Source organism: Carassius auratus, chromosome 46 (assembly GCF_003368295.1).
Source record: "Carassius auratus strain Wakin chromosome 46, ASM336829v1, whole genome shotgun sequence".
Lineage (NCBI taxonomy): Eukaryota > Metazoa > Chordata > Actinopteri > Cypriniformes > Cyprinidae > Carassius > Carassius auratus.
In genome coordinates this window covers 11,113,470-11,130,785 of record NC_039288.1, presented here as the reverse complement: position 1 = coordinate 11,130,785, position 17,316 = coordinate 11,113,470, and the positions used below count along the sequence as shown (strand labels likewise).

Here is a 17,316-nt window from a genome sequence, read left to right as displayed (position 1 = left end):
TAAACATATTTGTGTAATTTTAAGTATTTAAGCCCCAACATTTGGACCTTTAGAAAAGTTTTTCAACATTAAGGGACACATTTGTCAGCATTAGTATTTGTCTAACTTTTAACTAGTTGTGTATCATTTTTAATGTTGGTTCAGTGCTATTTATCAACTACCATTATACTGAGCAACTTTCAGTCAAGAAAAAAAAGGATGCTGTTCACACGTTGTTAATCAGATCCAGACTCTTGCTTTCCATGTTTATAATCTCTGCAAAGTGCTTTTTTTTTCAAGTCATCTGATTCATCATGACATGTTACTAAGAAAAGACCTGATGTTTATGTTCATGAACATACTAATGGGTACAATGGTAAACATGAATGAGGAAATAGCTGACTTCCAAATTGTATGGTCATAATTTGGAGGATTTTTCTTAGCACTGTGAATCTAGATATTGTCCTTCATGTATTTTCATATTTAAACATCACACCGAAAAATATCAAGCTTGCAAAAAAAGTAAAAAATAAAATAAAATAAAAAAGGCACAATACTGACCTGTGTTCCCCCTGCTCCGTTTGTTTTCTGCTATTCACATCAAAGACCACTAGATGTCCTCATAAACAAATAAATCGTATTGCAAACAAAAACATTTCTGACCATGATCATTTAATAATGATGTGTAGAGTTGCTGCTATATTAGATTAAGATTATTAAATGGTTTTTTACTTATTATTTTTCTGGTCACTACATAATAACCATACACCCATTTATACACATTATGTGTAAAACAGTGATAATAAAGAAAGAATATGGCTTTTATTACATTGGAAGTGTGATAAATTCATATATATATATATATATATATATATATATAGTAAACAGGAGAGGTCACATTAATTTAAAGTAGACTGTTAATCTAAAAATGATTTATACATATTTATTTATTTATTTATTTTTTTCCTGCACGGGTTTCTGAGTTACTCCGAGATGAGCATTGAAGAACACGTGCAAGACTGTTACGCAATCTGCAGGAAAACATTACAGCCATGTGACTGTGTCCTGATTGGATCCTGTGTGACCAAGCGAAAGAGCGTCCGCCAATCAGCGAGCGGGTGGGCGTGACCAGGACCATGTGAACACATGAGAGGGTACAAAATGTTACTGTTCCACTACCGCCCCACTGCCTTAATTATTAGGAAGTACTTGTCTCACAGCGGCTCCCTCGGTCAGTGGACAGTCAGCTGGGCAGCCATAAGAGCAAAACATATGGAGCACGTCTTACAGAGATGACGCATTGTCTTAAGATTTTAAGCCTAGTGTTTTTCCAAAGCATTTACGATCTGAAACTGTAGGTCTGTTGTTGGACCGAAGTATGCGAAAATAAATGTCAGTTTTCTATATTATTTGAATATATTATATTTCTTGTTATCATTTCTATTTATAGTCATGTTACTAGCATTTAGTTTTCTTATTATTTAACATCAGTAGTCGAATAGTATCTATAACTTTTGTAAAATGTTAAATGTACGTTGAAAAATTGGAATACACACTAATAAATGGAAACTACTGTCTATCCAGTTAATACTGTATGCCAAATGCATAAATGTGACAGAATAAATACTTGTTAGTTCATCTGGCTAATGCACATCACTGAATAAGATCTATCTAGGACGAACAAAAAGATGTCCATAATAAATTAATTGGTGTTCGAGACAGTTCATGAGACTGACCTAAAGAAACCCATCCAGCGTTTCTCCCACGTGACCGTGGCGAGCGAGGCGTTGCCAAGGGTAGGTGACGTCACGGCGCTACGTTCGCGTTCACCACAGGAGATACGAGGCCTGTGACTAGCTTTTGCGACGGTGGTCCGCTCTTAAAATCCACCTCCATCTTCTTTATTCTCGGGGAAAATGGTGACCAAACCGACAAGAGCATAATCTACAGACTCTAAGCTTTCGGCTGAGCACAATATTGTGACATTTCGGACTTTTATAGATCAGATAAGGAATGGTGAAAAGTGAACTCCGTCGGAAGAATCCGAATTCTCCTCAGGGATTCGGGGGGTTGGGGTCGCGTAAAGATAAATAGGATCGTAGCAGTTAAATAACGCGTAAAAATATTAGCGTAGACCCATATTTAAAGGCCGACAGAATCTGGTTTAATAGAAATTAGCTGAAATACAATCGAGTGACTCGTTCGAGAGAAACCAGTAAACACAGCGATGGAGCTACGAGTTGGAAACAGATACAGACTGGGTAGAAAAATTGGAAGTGGATCATTTGGAGACATTTATCTGGGTAAGTATAAACTTAAACACACGTATACACTCTTGTCATAAAGCTGTCAATAATATAACACGATTAACAAGCGGTTGTGTTTCATATATCTGTCAACAGTAACTGTCAGTGGCGTTTTGTCATAAGATTGACTCGTTATAGTCTGCTTATTAGGTCCGTTTCTCAGTCCTTTGGGCATTTATATATATTTAAAAAAATGTTTTATAACCATGACAACAATGTATTTCAGACCACAAGTGGTTTATTGATGTGGCAGAGTATATAAACTTTACATCACGTTTCGAATAAGCTCATATAAGTTAGTGGTTTAAAAACACTCCAGGATCTCATCAAGACCATCAAAGTATGTGCTTTTGATATTAGACACACATGTCAGTGACTTCGAATATAATACACCACTTGCTTTAAATTGAGGTGTAATTTCACTGAACCTGTGAATGTAAGTTTCCTAACAGGTCATCCCCCTTGTGTATAACTCTGTGTGAATCTTACCAGTCCATACAGGTTTAACTGAACCACCCAAAAGGCCAAGCCTGACAGGTTGAATCAGCCTTTGACGGACATCCAACCAAGCCTGGCTAATGCTTTTGCAGTCTATTATAAGTCAGATCATACTGTTAGAGCTCATGATTCATGCAGACTCATTTTCCAGATCACAGGTTCATGGTGCATTTTGGGGAAACAATTTTGATTGATGATGCTGTAGTGAAGCAACACAGTCAGAAACCAGAGGAACCCTTTATTTTCATGCTAGATGGCTTCATTGTTGAGAGCATCAGTTTCACACCAGGATGTTGTTGATCATTTGAGTATCTAAGGTGAACATTTAGAGATTGCATTGATGACTATCTAGAGAGCTATTGTGTTGTGTTGCAATACAGAGCACCAAAGTAGGTCATTGTTTTTCTTTTACCCTCTTAACAGGCATAGCAAGTTGATAACAGGCTTTTTAATTAGTTCGGAGTCTACCATTACTACTATTAGTACTCTTAACCACCTTAGCATTTCATTTTCGACTCAAGCCTGTGATTAAATATACTTGTGTAGAGTAAAAGGTGTCATTCATCTCTTATTCAATAGGCATTAAAGGACATTTTGTTGCTGCTCGCCTTAATTCTTCTCGCTGTGGTCTCCTCATTAACAGGGTTCCTCTCACATGGATTGAAACTTGACAACAAAATGTCAACAAAACTTGATCAAAGCTCCTCCAAACACCAGGCTCAAACACAATCAGCCTGGTTTTACTTTGATAGAGAAGCAATTTTTGCAAGGGGACTTTGTTCATCATGGTGTTAAAGTGTGGGGAGACCTTTATCCTGAAGCTTTCTGGCTGAGATGGGATTGTTTCAGTCTGTCTGTGTGTGAGAAAAAGGTTGGTGGGTGTGGTGAGATTGTAAACTCCATCTGCACAGTTGTTTCATAACTGCACCCACTCTTTGGTACATCAATTAGGCCAAGTTGATTAATGCGTAAATGTCAGGTGTGATCAGAGGCAGTGCAGTGCTACTGAAAGAACTACAGTACATTAATTTGTCTGAATTGCATTCAAATCATCTGCCATGTCATTGGCATTAGAGGCTCAGAAAATCAAACCCAACCTGATTGGACTAGTTATATTGTGTTACACCGCTTACTGGCCGTACAAATCATCCGACAGTCGGCTTAAATGCAGCACATCTCCCTTTTTCTCGGGATTCTGTAATGTTTGCATCACATGGCATTATGGTTCCTTTCCATCAGCTTGTATGTAACCTCAGAGTGTTTGGATTAATGATGTTTATGATAATGTTTGTAGGTTTGGACTGGAAGTGACACCTGTAACTTCCTTTCATTTTTCAAAGCCAAAAATGGAGATCTCATTTAGCTATCAGGCTGCAGTTTGCATTGAACACCTTATCAGCAGTTTAACATCCTTTTAATAAAGAGGGCCCCATAAAGAGTAAGCTGTTGGAATTATTATTATTTTATTTTTTTCTGGTGAGCTCTCGCATAACCATGTTGTTGACGTTGTTCACATTGTTCATTGGCTTAGATTCAAATCCCCATTTGAATGTCTTTCTTGTTTGATCTAAATGTAATCTTGTGTTACTGACTAGAGTCCGACTAATTAGTTTTTTTAAGGGCCCAATACCGATATAAAGGGAGTAAAAATAGAGCAATACCAATATATCGGCTGATATTTTTTATGTGTGGGCTTGGTGAGCAGAAGAGACTTCTTAAACATTACAAATCTTAACGTTACCATATTCAAAAACTTTTGACTGGTAGTCTCTTAAATCACCTTACTGGGTTATGATAATCAACAGTCCTGAGCTAGATTAAACTTTGATCTCTGCAAACCAAACTATCACTTTAATCATATATTTAATAATAATGTTTAATACCGTAAAGCTGCTTGATTTAAGGTATTGCATAAAATACTATAGACGTGAAGGCTTTACTGAGCTCGTGCAAACATCCATATCGGTGTAATAAGATGCATTTTAACTGCTGCTTTCACACTGCTGTGATTTTGTTGTTGTTTATTTCATTATTGAGAGGAAATCGCGCGTCATATATTTTCATTCGGTTTGGCTCGGGTGTGTTTCTCTAAAACTGCGCTGAGCGAGTGCTGTATCTCTTCTCTTGAATTGCATCAAGGAGGGCTGAATTACAGTCTTGCGCTACAGCGCCACACTGGTCAAACCGCATTATTGCAGGCTCTAAATTAGGTCAAATTAAATAAAACGAATACTCAAACAAATATTTTTTTCAAATTTTTTTTATTGTCGACATTGTCGATATTGTTGACTAATCGTTTCAGCACTAATACTGATATTTAAGCGACGTGCTCACATCGGCCGATAATATCGGCTAAATGATATATCGGTTGGGCTCTATTCCACACCACAGTTATGACAATAAAGTCACAGAGAAACAATATGGTTGGAATCACTTTCAGAACAATTTTTTCCAGCTGATGAATGATTAAAACATTGACAGCCAATCAAAATCAATCCTGCTATAAGAACCTAGAGAATTTAAAGCTGCAAACGAGTGTGCACTTAGAATAAACAAGACAATATAATCTTCTGATGTGAACAATATATTTATCATTCTGTGTTTGATTGGGCCAATAAGGTCTCTTGAATAATGACTGAATTTGCTAAAAGAAATTAATGCTTTTATTCAGCAGGGACGCATTAAATTGATCAAACTTTTGAACAGTAGTGTATGCACAAACTATAAAGGTAAATTAATTATGATCTACAGTCATGTCAGCTTGTTTCAGATTCAGGCTGTGTTCTGACCCCATTCACAGTTTTAATAGCTCCGTTCCTTCTCTGTTTCTCTCTCTGCCCCAGGCACAGACATTTCAGTTGCAGAGGAAGTGGCCATCAAACTGGAATGTGTGAAGACAAAGCACCCACAGCTCCACATCGAGAGCAAGATTTATAAGATGATGCAGGGTGGAGGTAAAAAGAAAGGGGTTTTGATTGATATGTAAATAAGGGGTTGAGGGGTTCAATAAATCAGTGTAATTAATAAAATGATCCATACTTGGCAACGAGCATCTATTGGTTTTCATGCTGTGTATTTAGGTGTTTTGTGTGTTGCTTCTGCAGTTGGTATTCCTACTATAAAGTGGTGTGGTGCAGAAGGAGATTATAATGTGATGGTGATGGAGTTGCTCGGCCCCAGTCTGGAGGATCTCTTCAATTTCTGCTCTCGGAAGTTCAGCCTGAAGACCGTCCTGCTGTTGGCTGATCAGATGGTATTATACTAAATTATGTTGACAACAAAAAAAGTAGTTTTCTGCAGAAATATAACTTATTTAAAAATGTTTTTTGTAAACCTTTTATTCGTTAGATTAGCCGCATCGAGTACATCCACTCCAAGAACTTCATTCACAGAGACGTGAAGCCTGATAACTTTCTGATGGGCTTGGGAAAGAAAGGCAACCTGGTCTACATAATTGACTTTGGCCTGGCCAAGAAATACCGTGATGCACGAACACACCAGCACATACCCTATCGCGAGAACAAGAACCTGACGGGCACTGCGCGTTACGCATCCATCAACACACATCTTGGCATTGGTAAAAACACAGATTCTTTCCAGTTAGCTTGTTAATTTGACTGTGGCATGTATATTTGTGTTTGTGACCCAGATTTCTTGCCATAGTAATCTAACTGCATGATAATGGTCAAACTGATCGTAATGATTATTTTGCTCAGTGTGTAATCATAGTTATTGTTTTTGCATTTAAGTAATATTAGGTGAACATCAACTCATTTGCATGGTTTAGTTTACTTCCTCTTGTTTCCTGATTTATTATATCTAGCCTATCTTATAAATTAACACTTTCTTTATGCTATAAATTTAAATCATTAGTATTTTTTCCTCAAAGATAGTGCATGCAGAAAGTATTACACTGAGCAGAAAATGTTCATTTAAACAAAAAGCATGAAAGCAGGTGGAGGCTTGTTACCAATGTAAGAATGCAAATGTCAAATGGACAAAAAAACCTTCAGGGTATATAACAAGGGGCCAAATCACAGATAATTTTTCTTAATTAAAAGAAGCATTACTCACGATCACAAAATATGATAATTATCCAGCCCTAGCTCTGGCAGCGCTTACTGATCATTTGACAACATTTTCAGATTGATTTTTCTTCCCCATTTCTCTGTCGGCTCTGTATGACATCACTGTGAGCTCATGCTCAAGTGGATGTATGTGTATTTTTAGCATTTCCCAGAAGAGATTGATTTGTGTGCATGTGTCTGCAGCAATATGAATGCTCATTCATGAATCATGCAGTAGTAGTCATTCTTTCATGCTCTGTGCATGCCTATAATTCTGTGTGCATATCTCTACAGAGCAGTCTCGGCGGGATGACCTGGAGTCTCTCGGTTATGTACTGATGTACTTCAACTTGGGCTCGCTCCCTTGGCAGGGACTGAAAGCCGCCACCAAAAGACAGAAGTATGAGCGTATCAGTGAAAAGAAGATGTCCACCCCCATTGAAGTTCTCTGCAAGGGCTACCCATGTATGTCCAAAGGCTTGTGTAATTTCTGACTATGTTAATCAGATTTTATCTTAGAAATTATGCCTAAAAACCTGGATTGTAATACGGCTGCTTGTTTTCTGTCCCACAGCTGAATTTGCTACGTACCTCAACTTCTGCCGATCACTGCGATTTGATGACAAGCCAGACTACTCGTACTTGAGGCAACTCTTCAGGAATCTGTTCCACAGACAGGGATTCTCCTATGACTACGTGTTTGATTGGAACATGCTCAAATTTGTAAGTACATGTCTGGATGGTCTTAAGAGTGTGATAAAATATAACAAGCAACGCAAGTTTCAATTGTTCAATATTGATGTTTCAGACTTGCATTGTTATTCATTGGTCATGTACGTTTTATTGTGCATGGGTTACAACATTTTGTTTGTAGATGGTGGTTGGATTTCTGAGTTTTTAAATAGTACACTACACAGGGTTCCCACGGGACCTTGAAATCCTGGGAAGTTTGTGAATCTGAAAAAAAAAATGTCAAGGATATAAACATACATTGATACAGGTCCTTGAAAGTGCTTGGATTTATTTTGTGCAAGAAGTTTCTGGAAGAAATTCCATATTACTCCCTCTGGTCCACTAATGTGTTATTTCACCAACATTATGTGGCCTATGCATACTAACTTGCTTGCATTTACGTGTTAAGTGTTTTTGGATCAAAAAAAAAATCTGAATAGTCCAAAATGTTGGGAATTCGGCTTTGGCTTTCTACAGTCGCCAGTGTGTTTTTGTATAAGAGCGCTGCGAGGGACTGTTTTCTTAATCCCGCTCCCACTGAGTTTCTGACCATTATTGCCTGCTGATCAGTCAAATCTGACTCCTGTGGCTCGTGTTGAATACAGGGTTGCTAAGTCCGCTTTTCTTTTTTTCTTTGGCTACTTTTAAAGCTGCAATATGGGATTTTTGTAATTGATCACAAGAGGGCGCATTTTAAACAATAACAAAGGCGAAGCTTGATGACGCTATGAAGCAGGTGACGATGGGAGATGTCGTTTTTAATGCGTTTTCACCATAGCAATGTATCTAAATTGGATAAACGAATCATGAACACGGATGAGGTAATTTATTCGTTTTTGTATTACCTGTATATCTGATCGTATTATTTTATGTAATACCCATCTCTCCCGGGTCCTCTCTGACGTTACTTGAACTCGCTCTGAGTGGGGCTCGAACCCGGGTCTTCGGCATGGGAGGCGGACGCACTAACAAGGAGACATATATTATCCCTTTACAACTTACAGCTATTTGTTAAATGATTTGTTGGGTTAATGTTGTGCAGTGTTACGTGTTTATGGTTAATGCCGTGTTGTTTAACGTGCTCAAACCAATCGTTCTAAAAGTAAATTTGAACGAACATTTGCAAGTAATGACTAAATATATTTTTAACAACACATATCCGATTGTATTTAATTGTACTGCCAAAATCTCGGTCACCACACGTGATAAAAATCCTTACCTTAGTACAAAGAGCAATATAACTTTGTTTATAAGTGCTATTATTGAAACTGAAACAGTCCATTTGCCACGTTATGTTATTTTCTCACAGGTAACGTTATTGATAAAAAAAAAATGCTACAGTGACAGAATGTACAGGCATGTGGTGTAATTCATATCTATTAAAATCATCTTTACTGTAACTATTACGTTACTTGTACATAGGGCTGCACGATTCTGGATAAATTGAGAATCACGATTTTTTGATTTCATATAGAGATCACGATTCTCCTACGATTCTTTATTATTATTACTATTAACATTATCATTATCACAAGTATATAAATTAATTATTTTATTTTGCAAGGATTCTTTAAATTGATCAAGTGTGACAAAGACATTTATAACAAAATATTTCTATTACACACAATTATTGTTCTTCTGAACTTTCTATCAAAGAAACCTGAAAAAAATCTACTCATCTGTTTTCAACATAATAATAATAATAATAATAATGTTTTTTTTTGAACGGCAAAACAGCATATTAGAATGATTTCTGAAGATCATGTGACACTGAAGACTAGAGTAATGATGCTGAAAATACAGCTGCACACCACAGAAATAAATTACATTTTAAAATACATTCAAGTGAAAGCAGTTATTTTAAATGGTAAATATTTCAAAACTTTACTGTTTTTGCTGTACTTTGGATCAGATAAATATAGTTTGGTGAGCAGAAGAGACTTTAAAAAAACATTACACATCTTATGGTTCAAAAACTTTTGGCTGGTAGTGTATATATAATATATTTAAAACCCCAGTTTTTTTAATATTAGAATGATGAAAAAGTTGTTTAGATCACTGATTCAACGACTCACTCATAAACCTACTACACTTGTTTCATTTCTGGATGAATCAGCGTTTTTGAACGATTCTCTTGAATGAAAAATTAATTCATTGACAAATAAATTAAGACACTTGTCGCCACCTATTGGTGAAACAATGCAATCGACACAAACATTATTTAAAGCGCAGTACTTTCAAAAGGGGATTTGTTCTATTTTGATCACTGCCATATAGACATCAATGTTTATATTTAAACTATAAACTTTATCCCAGTATTTCTGTGATAATATAAATGACTGTAAGACAGATATAATACTGTGTAGTTGAAAAGACTGTTTGTGAAGCTGTTTCTTAACCAAACATGGTAAGAGCTCTCTCTGTGTCAGCGGCAGTGCGCGCACGGATTTGAATGATCCGGTAAGACTTTGTCAAAGGTTTAACAGACTCGGGGAATCGTTGTCTTTTAGAAATGAGATCGAGAGGGTGTCTGAATCGAGATCGCGATCTTTTAACGATTAATCGTGCAGCTCTACTTGTACAATAACAAAATAAATAATTGATTTGCTTAACTTACCTGTCTATCAATACACTCGCGAAAGCAGAGTCTCTGTCAAGTCCAAGATTTTCGCACAGCTCTCTCCATCTTGTAAATGCCTGGCTGATATTTATCCTGGTTTTATTCCTCCGTTTGTCACACAGTCTGCGTGTATCCGAATATGGACGCTTATGTTTTACTGGCACTTCAATACTCGCCAAAGAGTAATCGTGATCCATAACAACGACAACCAAACCATACGCGAGGCCGCATAACATAACCACCACTTCCGCATTTGACTATATGATATGCCGGTGTGGTGGAACATCACATGGTCTACACCGGAAACAAAGTATAGAACGGACATTGCGTCACTGAGAGGCGACATTTCTTTTCCGGGACGGCCAGTTATTTAAAATCGGAATTTCTCTGAAATAAAAAATCTTTGGAGACTTTTGAGATATTGTAAATTCACAACTGGAGGAAATATATCACACTGTGCAAGTTATTTTCGGAAATTTTATTACACAATTCCTCCATATTGGAGCTTTAAACTAGGAATGGGTTGATTTGGGTTAAAGTTTGGAAATGTTGCTTAATTACATTTGACTAAAATGCTTGTATTGAAACATTTACCATTCTGCCTGTGATAAAACTGTGCTAGATGTTCAATTTTGTGAAGGAGGGCCACTGGTAGGAAGCTTTTTAGCTGTGTTTATGTTCAATATGCATAACCGTGACTGTAAAATATGTATTTTAGGTATGGAAATTACATTTTCAGTTTTGATATTTGGGATATGGCCTTTGCACTACTTTATCCACCAACCAACCATGCCCCGCCCTAACCCACTGTCCTCTTTTTGGAAAACTAAAATATGGTCAATATGGTTCATGTATGCACAAAACTACTAGGACGGTAGCTCTGTTTCACAGACACATCCAGAAATTGATGTTGAATTGCTTTGCTTGTTAAGATAATGTAATCCCATGAGGCAAGAAAAACTTCTGGTTACATGAGCCTAAACTCTTTTGGGATGTACCGAATATTCTTCAGTTTTATGCAAAACAGAAATACAACAAATGGAATATCAGATCTGTGTCATTATGGCCAAAAATTTATATTTTTGCATAGTTGTGTTTGACACACAAAAACTGTAACAATGTTTCTTACAAGATAACACGATGTAACCTCTCTCTCCTTGAATTAGAGGGTATTGAACCGGGAAGGTCCTTGAATTTGAAGTTAATCAAGGTGTGGGAACCCTGACCACATTATAAAACTAGGATTGGAACTGTTTGTTTACTATAAATTATGGAAAGTGAAGTTCAAATAACAAAATCATCAATATGTGCAAAACATTTTTTAAACATTAATCTTTATCTTGCTAGTATTCATGTTACTCACTTGATCATTTACATTGACTGCAATAAGGCTATGCAATATAGCTAATAATGTATCACGCTATGTTTCATATCATTCTGTATCAATAATTATTGAACTTTTTTTACAACATTTCTTTAAGAGCAGTAGAAAAAAAGGGTTCAATTTAACCACTGTATTTCATTTACCCATTTTATTAAAACAAGTCAAACACAAAATAAAAGTAAAGCAAATATCTCCTTTTTTATATTTCATATGCAGATTAAGTGTTAAGGAAACGTTTGGCCTGTCTCCTGAGGCCACTGTGTAAAAAAATTAACCTCATTAAATTGTCTATTCAATTAATTGAAATGACGGATGTCTATAAAAAAAAATTGTTGATCAAATATGGTTTAGTAAATTGCATAAACAAGTATGAACAAAAGAGCCAGATGGAGACCTAGTTGTGCGTCTCTAAAATGTACCGAATATGCATTCTGTGAATGGCTTGGTTTCCGTTTTAACCTAACCAATATCTTCTCCGCATTGAACTATATTTCTGCTGCGCATCTTGTGGGTTCAGCTGGATAGTCTAACAAAAACATGAAAATGCAACGACACTTAAATTATCAATGTACTGTCGTTAAATACTGATACCGTTTTATCGCCCAGCCCTAGACTGCAGTAATCCTGAATTTCATCTATTCTTAATTGCCATCTACACATGTTTTTTTTTCTTTTTGAATGTTTTTTTTTAGCTTACCTTTTATGATGACATGTCAGTATTCAGGGTCGTGTGATCCTTCATAAATCATTCTGTAAAAAGTGTCCCCCCTTCGATACATGGACTTTTCCAGTCATCCCTGTCATCCAGCTCAAAAGATCAAAATCTACTGAATCTGCTCTCTTTTGCTAGTCCAGGTTTGGGTATTGTCGTGCCCGGACAAACTGTAGCCTTCACTTAAACCCAGACTAGCAATAGACTACAGATTAACAAGATTTTTCACATTCTAATATGCTGTTTTCCTGCTGAAGTAATTTTTCTTATCAGTGTTGAAAACAACATTTTAAGATTACCTTTTTTTTCTTTTTTGGTAACTATGGTGTTTTTTTTTTTCAGTTTCTTTGAATAAATGCTTTTATTTGAAATAAATGCTGTATATTTAGAAGCATATTTACTGTCATTTTCGATCAATTTCATGCATCCTTGCGGAGTAAAATATTTTCTTTAAAACAAATCTTGCTGACCACAAAATTATGAATGTTTGTGTACTTAATTCAGTGCTGATATATATTCTTTTTGTATTTGTGAGGTATGTAGAGGTTTTTTGTTTTTATTTTTTTGTGGAATGGAATATTTACTAGAGCATTGGAATCCATTATGTCTTCTGTGCACTTCATGTAGCACTGTTTGTTTCTGTGTCTAATGTTGCATTTACCCTCTCTCAGGGTGCCAACCGTACCGCAGAGGAGGCAGAACGTGAGAGGAGAGAGCGAGACGAGCGGATGAGGCACAGCAGGAATCCTGCAGCTCGAGGGATCCCAGCAGCCTCAGGCAGACCCCGCCCCACACAGGACGGAGCTCCTCCCACCCCCCTCACACCCACCTCTCACACAGGTAAACAGTCTTTCGCTTGCCTCTCCCACTTCCCAAGTACTTGAAACACTGTAAGGAGTCATCTCATCTCACAGCGAACACATCCTCACCGAGACCGGTCACTGGCATGGAGCGCGAGCGTAAGGTCAGCATGCGGCTTCATCGTGGCGCCCCAGTGAACGTGTCGTCCTCAGACCTGACGGGGCGACAAGATACTTCCCGCATGTCCACATCACAGGTATAAGGCAGACCCTGCTCATCCAAGCCTTCAGCAGAGCAGTAATGAACCCTGTTATAAAAGTAGCCAGTCGTTATCTGAATGATCTGTTTTGATGTTTGTTTACTGATAAGAGATTTAACTTTGGCAGAACAAACAGTTAATTTCCTCTGGCTTTGAATGGTTACACTAGGAACTCTTATTTCTACACACACAAAATGTTCACAGAAATAAATATCTGATGAAATGTTAGTACATCTTTTATTGTTTGCAGTAATTGACCTTTTGATTCTCGTGATCTCTATTAGAGATTCTGACTGGTGACATTTGAGCTTGAAAAGCCTATTCTAGGAAGCTGTTGACCTAACGTTTGTGTTTCTGGGGAAAGTCATTTCAGCAGCTTGTATTCTCTCAATATGATGGACAGTAGGCACGGTATGACTATGGGTTGGTGTGAGTAGTGTGTTGTGGGGGTGGAAGGCTGTAATGTTCTCTCTCTTCACCCCAGAATAGCATTCCCTTCGAACACCACGGCAAGTAGTTGATCGTCATATCCTTGTGTGAAGGCAGGTGCACCAGGTGAGTTTGAGCAGCTTGTGTTAGATGTACACTGCTTTGTGTTTTCTACCAACTGGGTGAAACTTGTCAATGGTCATATACTAAAATAAAAATGTTGGGGGTTCCAGTCTTCAGTGTCATATTCTTCAGAAGTCTTTGCAATGTGCTGATTTGTTTCTTAAGAAAAAGTTATTTTAAATGTTGAAAAAAGTCAAAATTATGATGGATTTTTTTTTTTACCAAGTAAAAAATATTTTTTTTCATTTTTTCATTTAGTCTTCGTCCTGTGTCAAATACATTTTAATTGTCATATTAAGTCAACCTTGTCTTGTTTTTGTTTAGTCAAGTTTTAGTTGACTACAGTATATGTCAGAGACTTTTAGTCTAGTTTTAGTCAATGAAAACTTGGTCATATTTTCATGATGTATAATGTTTAAACTGCATAATGGTTAAAATGATAAAAAAAAAAAAAAATGAAAACACAGACAGGCAGAATGACACTTTCATTTAGGGAGAATCTCTCACATGGGAGATGGCTAATCTTCAAGCGCATGAGTATGCTTGCCAAATTGCAAAAATTAAGTAAAGCAACGGGCAGAAAATTAATCCTTTTAACAGAGAAGCTCTGATCTGGCAATTTGAACTCTTGATATCTGGCATCAACAAACATGAAAGCTTGCGTAGTAGAGACGTTACATTTCCTCTCTCTCTCTCTCTCTCGCGCTCTTTTTTTTGTTGACAATATTGCATGTTGATAGTAACAGTTGTCATTTATTTACCTTATTGTTGTCTCTGCATTGTCTTCTTTTAGTCAGAAGGAAGAATATTGGGTTTGTACGATCTATCGATATATTGTTTTCATAAACAATATAGTATGAGGCAGTGCGGTTTATATCAATATACAGTAGTTTGATACGAGCTCATCTGAAAAACAGCGGAGAACACCGATGCTCAAATGCAGCCGTTCTCAATTCCAGTCCTTGCGCCCCACTGCTTTGCACATTTTGTATGTTTCTCTTAGCACTTCAGACGTTTGTTCTATCCGAACGAGAGTGCCCTGCGAAGAGGACTTCACAGGATATTCCACCATAATTCCAGTTCGAAGCGAACGTATATGTTCCAATCAAAGTGCATTGAAGTGTGAATTTAAAATTATTTATTTACAGAGGTATATGATGTCACAAAAAGAGAGACGTGCAAAATATGCAGAACAGTGGGGCGCGAGGACTGGAATTGAGAACCGCTGCTCTAATGGATACATTTGCTGTCCGATACTTTTGACACGGTTTATGCATTTGAGATGTGGTGCATTTCACAGGTGTATCCTTCGTCTGTAAATGATGGAAAGTCATGGAAATATTTTTATTTTGCTGCCAGGAGTGCATTAGCCTTCTGCATGTAATCCTCCACTAAACTTCACAGTGTTTAGTGAATAAGCGCCACCACGTGCTTGTGAGCTAAACAGACAGCGCACAATAAAATAGGAGTGCAATAATTCTGACTAAAATGTACATTTCACTGTATTTGTAGGTGCACAATAAATGTGTAGAATACCATAAACACACGCATTTGATTACTTATATTAAATGTTTTATATAATTGTCCTCCTAATTTTTATTTAAAATATGACCCTTGCATTTTTGTGAGTTTCATCTTGCTGATATAAAAGGCATTGTTCATAAAGAACCTTTTAAAAATACTTTTTTGGTTTGTGACAATTGTTATTAAATGTCTCTGTATCTTGTTGCTGTTTACAGATTGTCTCCATGTCCCAGAAGCCTCCACTTTGCAATATGGAGCAGGATGGGCAACCTAACTACACATGGCTGATTGACAGCTCTCCACCATCAGCTAATAGATCAGGCGTCAGTCTCTTTCTTCTATTGACCAAACCAAAATGGTGTAGAACCAACCTGACCTCTTCGCTCACAGGCGCTCTCTCCTCTTCTTCTCTCTCATGTTCTCATATTTTCTCTCCCACACTCTTTAAATGTTCTCGTGGACATGAGAGCTACAGCCTGGTGCGTATTCACACCAGTTGGTTGACCAATCAGAGACTGGATCAGCCAGCCACACCATTGTCATCTCCTGCTTCCTTCCTTCACAGTTCCACTCATACACATTCTGTGCTGCACAACTTTCTCTGGTTCAGGCTCCTCGTGATTGAGGCTAATGTATCGTCTGTGTGGTTTAAATGGGTCTTTTTGTTCCTGTGTACCGATTTCTCTTTTGTATTTTAACCTGGGCAGCAGATAAGTCTGTCTGATGGCCTTATGGGTTCACTTTAAAAAAAAATATATTTACTCACTGTATTTATTTTTTAATAAACATTTTAATAGCCCTCTGTTGCTGGTGAGGTTCCTTTCCCACAGTGAAGCTGCTGGTATAGAGTGGATGGACCACAAGGGGCCAAAATCCCAGCATACGTACATCACTCACGGCAAAATGACTCCACAGCGTGTTTTTCACTCGTACACGTCCTCACAGTGGGACCCTGTGAACTTCACCTGTTTGTCTACTATATTGATCTCTTTAACTGTACAATACTGCCGCCCTTATTATTGTGTCTGTTTCTAAGCTGTGAAATAACTGTAAAATAATCGTGTAAATGTTTCCATGCCATTCTTTAGAAAGACTATGAAATGACAGCAGATGGTTTCAGTCTGAAAGCCATCACCAGTTATTTTTATCAAAACTTTCATAAAGCCACAACAATGAAGTGCCAGACTTTGGGGGTTTCATTCATTGAGCATGAACGTTGACTCTTGAGGATGTTGTTTTGATTCATGAATGGGGATCATGCTTAGAAATTCTATATGATGGGTCTCTTGAAAAGGTTGGTTTTACTTTTCTGCAAGTTTTTGTTCTGATGGTTCAGATGGTGTTTTGGAAGTGAAAAACCATTTGTTAGAGATATCGCTTGTGTCTGCAAAGGTTGAAATAATGAAAACGAATCAAAGTCTTGCTCTAATATTTAGTAATTTTTCCCATTTTATGAAATATTCCAGCACTGATGTGGCTTTTCTAATGCACCTTGAAAGCTGGCTTGTCATCTTGTTCCCCTGTCTTCTGTAAGGGGACATTGGCAACTTCCTGGGTGAAATCTTTCATCTGATTCTCCCCCATTTTGAAGCCCATGGCTATTTTGGGCTCCACATACTTTTGTGGAAGTCATGCCAATTTGTCAGTCCTGTAAGAATTTATTACCACCGTATTTGTGTATTTTAAACAGTGTAAATAAATTAAATACTTGTATTTGCTTGTGGTTGCATCTTTTTCTTTAAAATATTAAATTCGTAAATTATTATTTGGGCAAGTTGCTTTGTTCTGCTGTCATCTGCAAATGTGATTTAACGTGAATATTTAAATTCTGTGCATATGTGCATAGACAAATTTGGTTTTGGTAATCCACCAATAAGGTTAT

General features: G+C 37.1%; 1 protein-coding gene across 1 annotated transcript; it reads left to right on the top strand.

Annotated features, from left to right (window-relative positions):
• The first annotated feature begins 2,206 nt into the window (after window positions 1–2,206).
• Window positions 2,207–17,146, top strand: LOC113064175 (casein kinase I-like). Its single transcript, XM_026234791.1, has 10 exons — window positions 2,207–2,282; window positions 5,627–5,737; window positions 5,888–6,036; window positions 6,132–6,360; window positions 7,145–7,315; window positions 7,425–7,573; window positions 12,970–13,138; window positions 13,213–13,355; window positions 13,843–13,913; window positions 15,650–17,146. The coding sequence occupies exons 1-9, from the start codon at window positions 2,207–2,209 to the stop codon at window positions 13,873–13,875; spliced, it is 1,230 nt and encodes a 409-aa protein (XP_026090576.1). The 3' UTR covers window positions 13,876–13,913; window positions 15,650–17,146.
• Window positions 17,147–17,316: the final 170 nt, after the last annotated feature.

What these genes read in the sequence shown, in the direction of transcription:
- LOC113064175 (XM_026234791.1), top strand. Translation starts at nt 2,207, where the DNA reads ATGGAGCTACGAGTTGGAAACAGATACAGACTGGGTAGAAAAATTGGA. An exon ending in TAAGATGATGCAGGGTGGAG is followed by an intron (nt 5,738 to 5,887) that starts GTAAAAAGAAAG and finishes TTGCTTCTGCAG; the next exon opens with TTGGTATTCCTACTATAAAG. An exon ending in TCTCTGCAAGGGCTACCCAT is followed by an intron (nt 7,316 to 7,424) that starts GTATGTCCAAAG and finishes TCTGTCCCACAG; the next exon opens with CTGAATTTGCTACGTACCTC.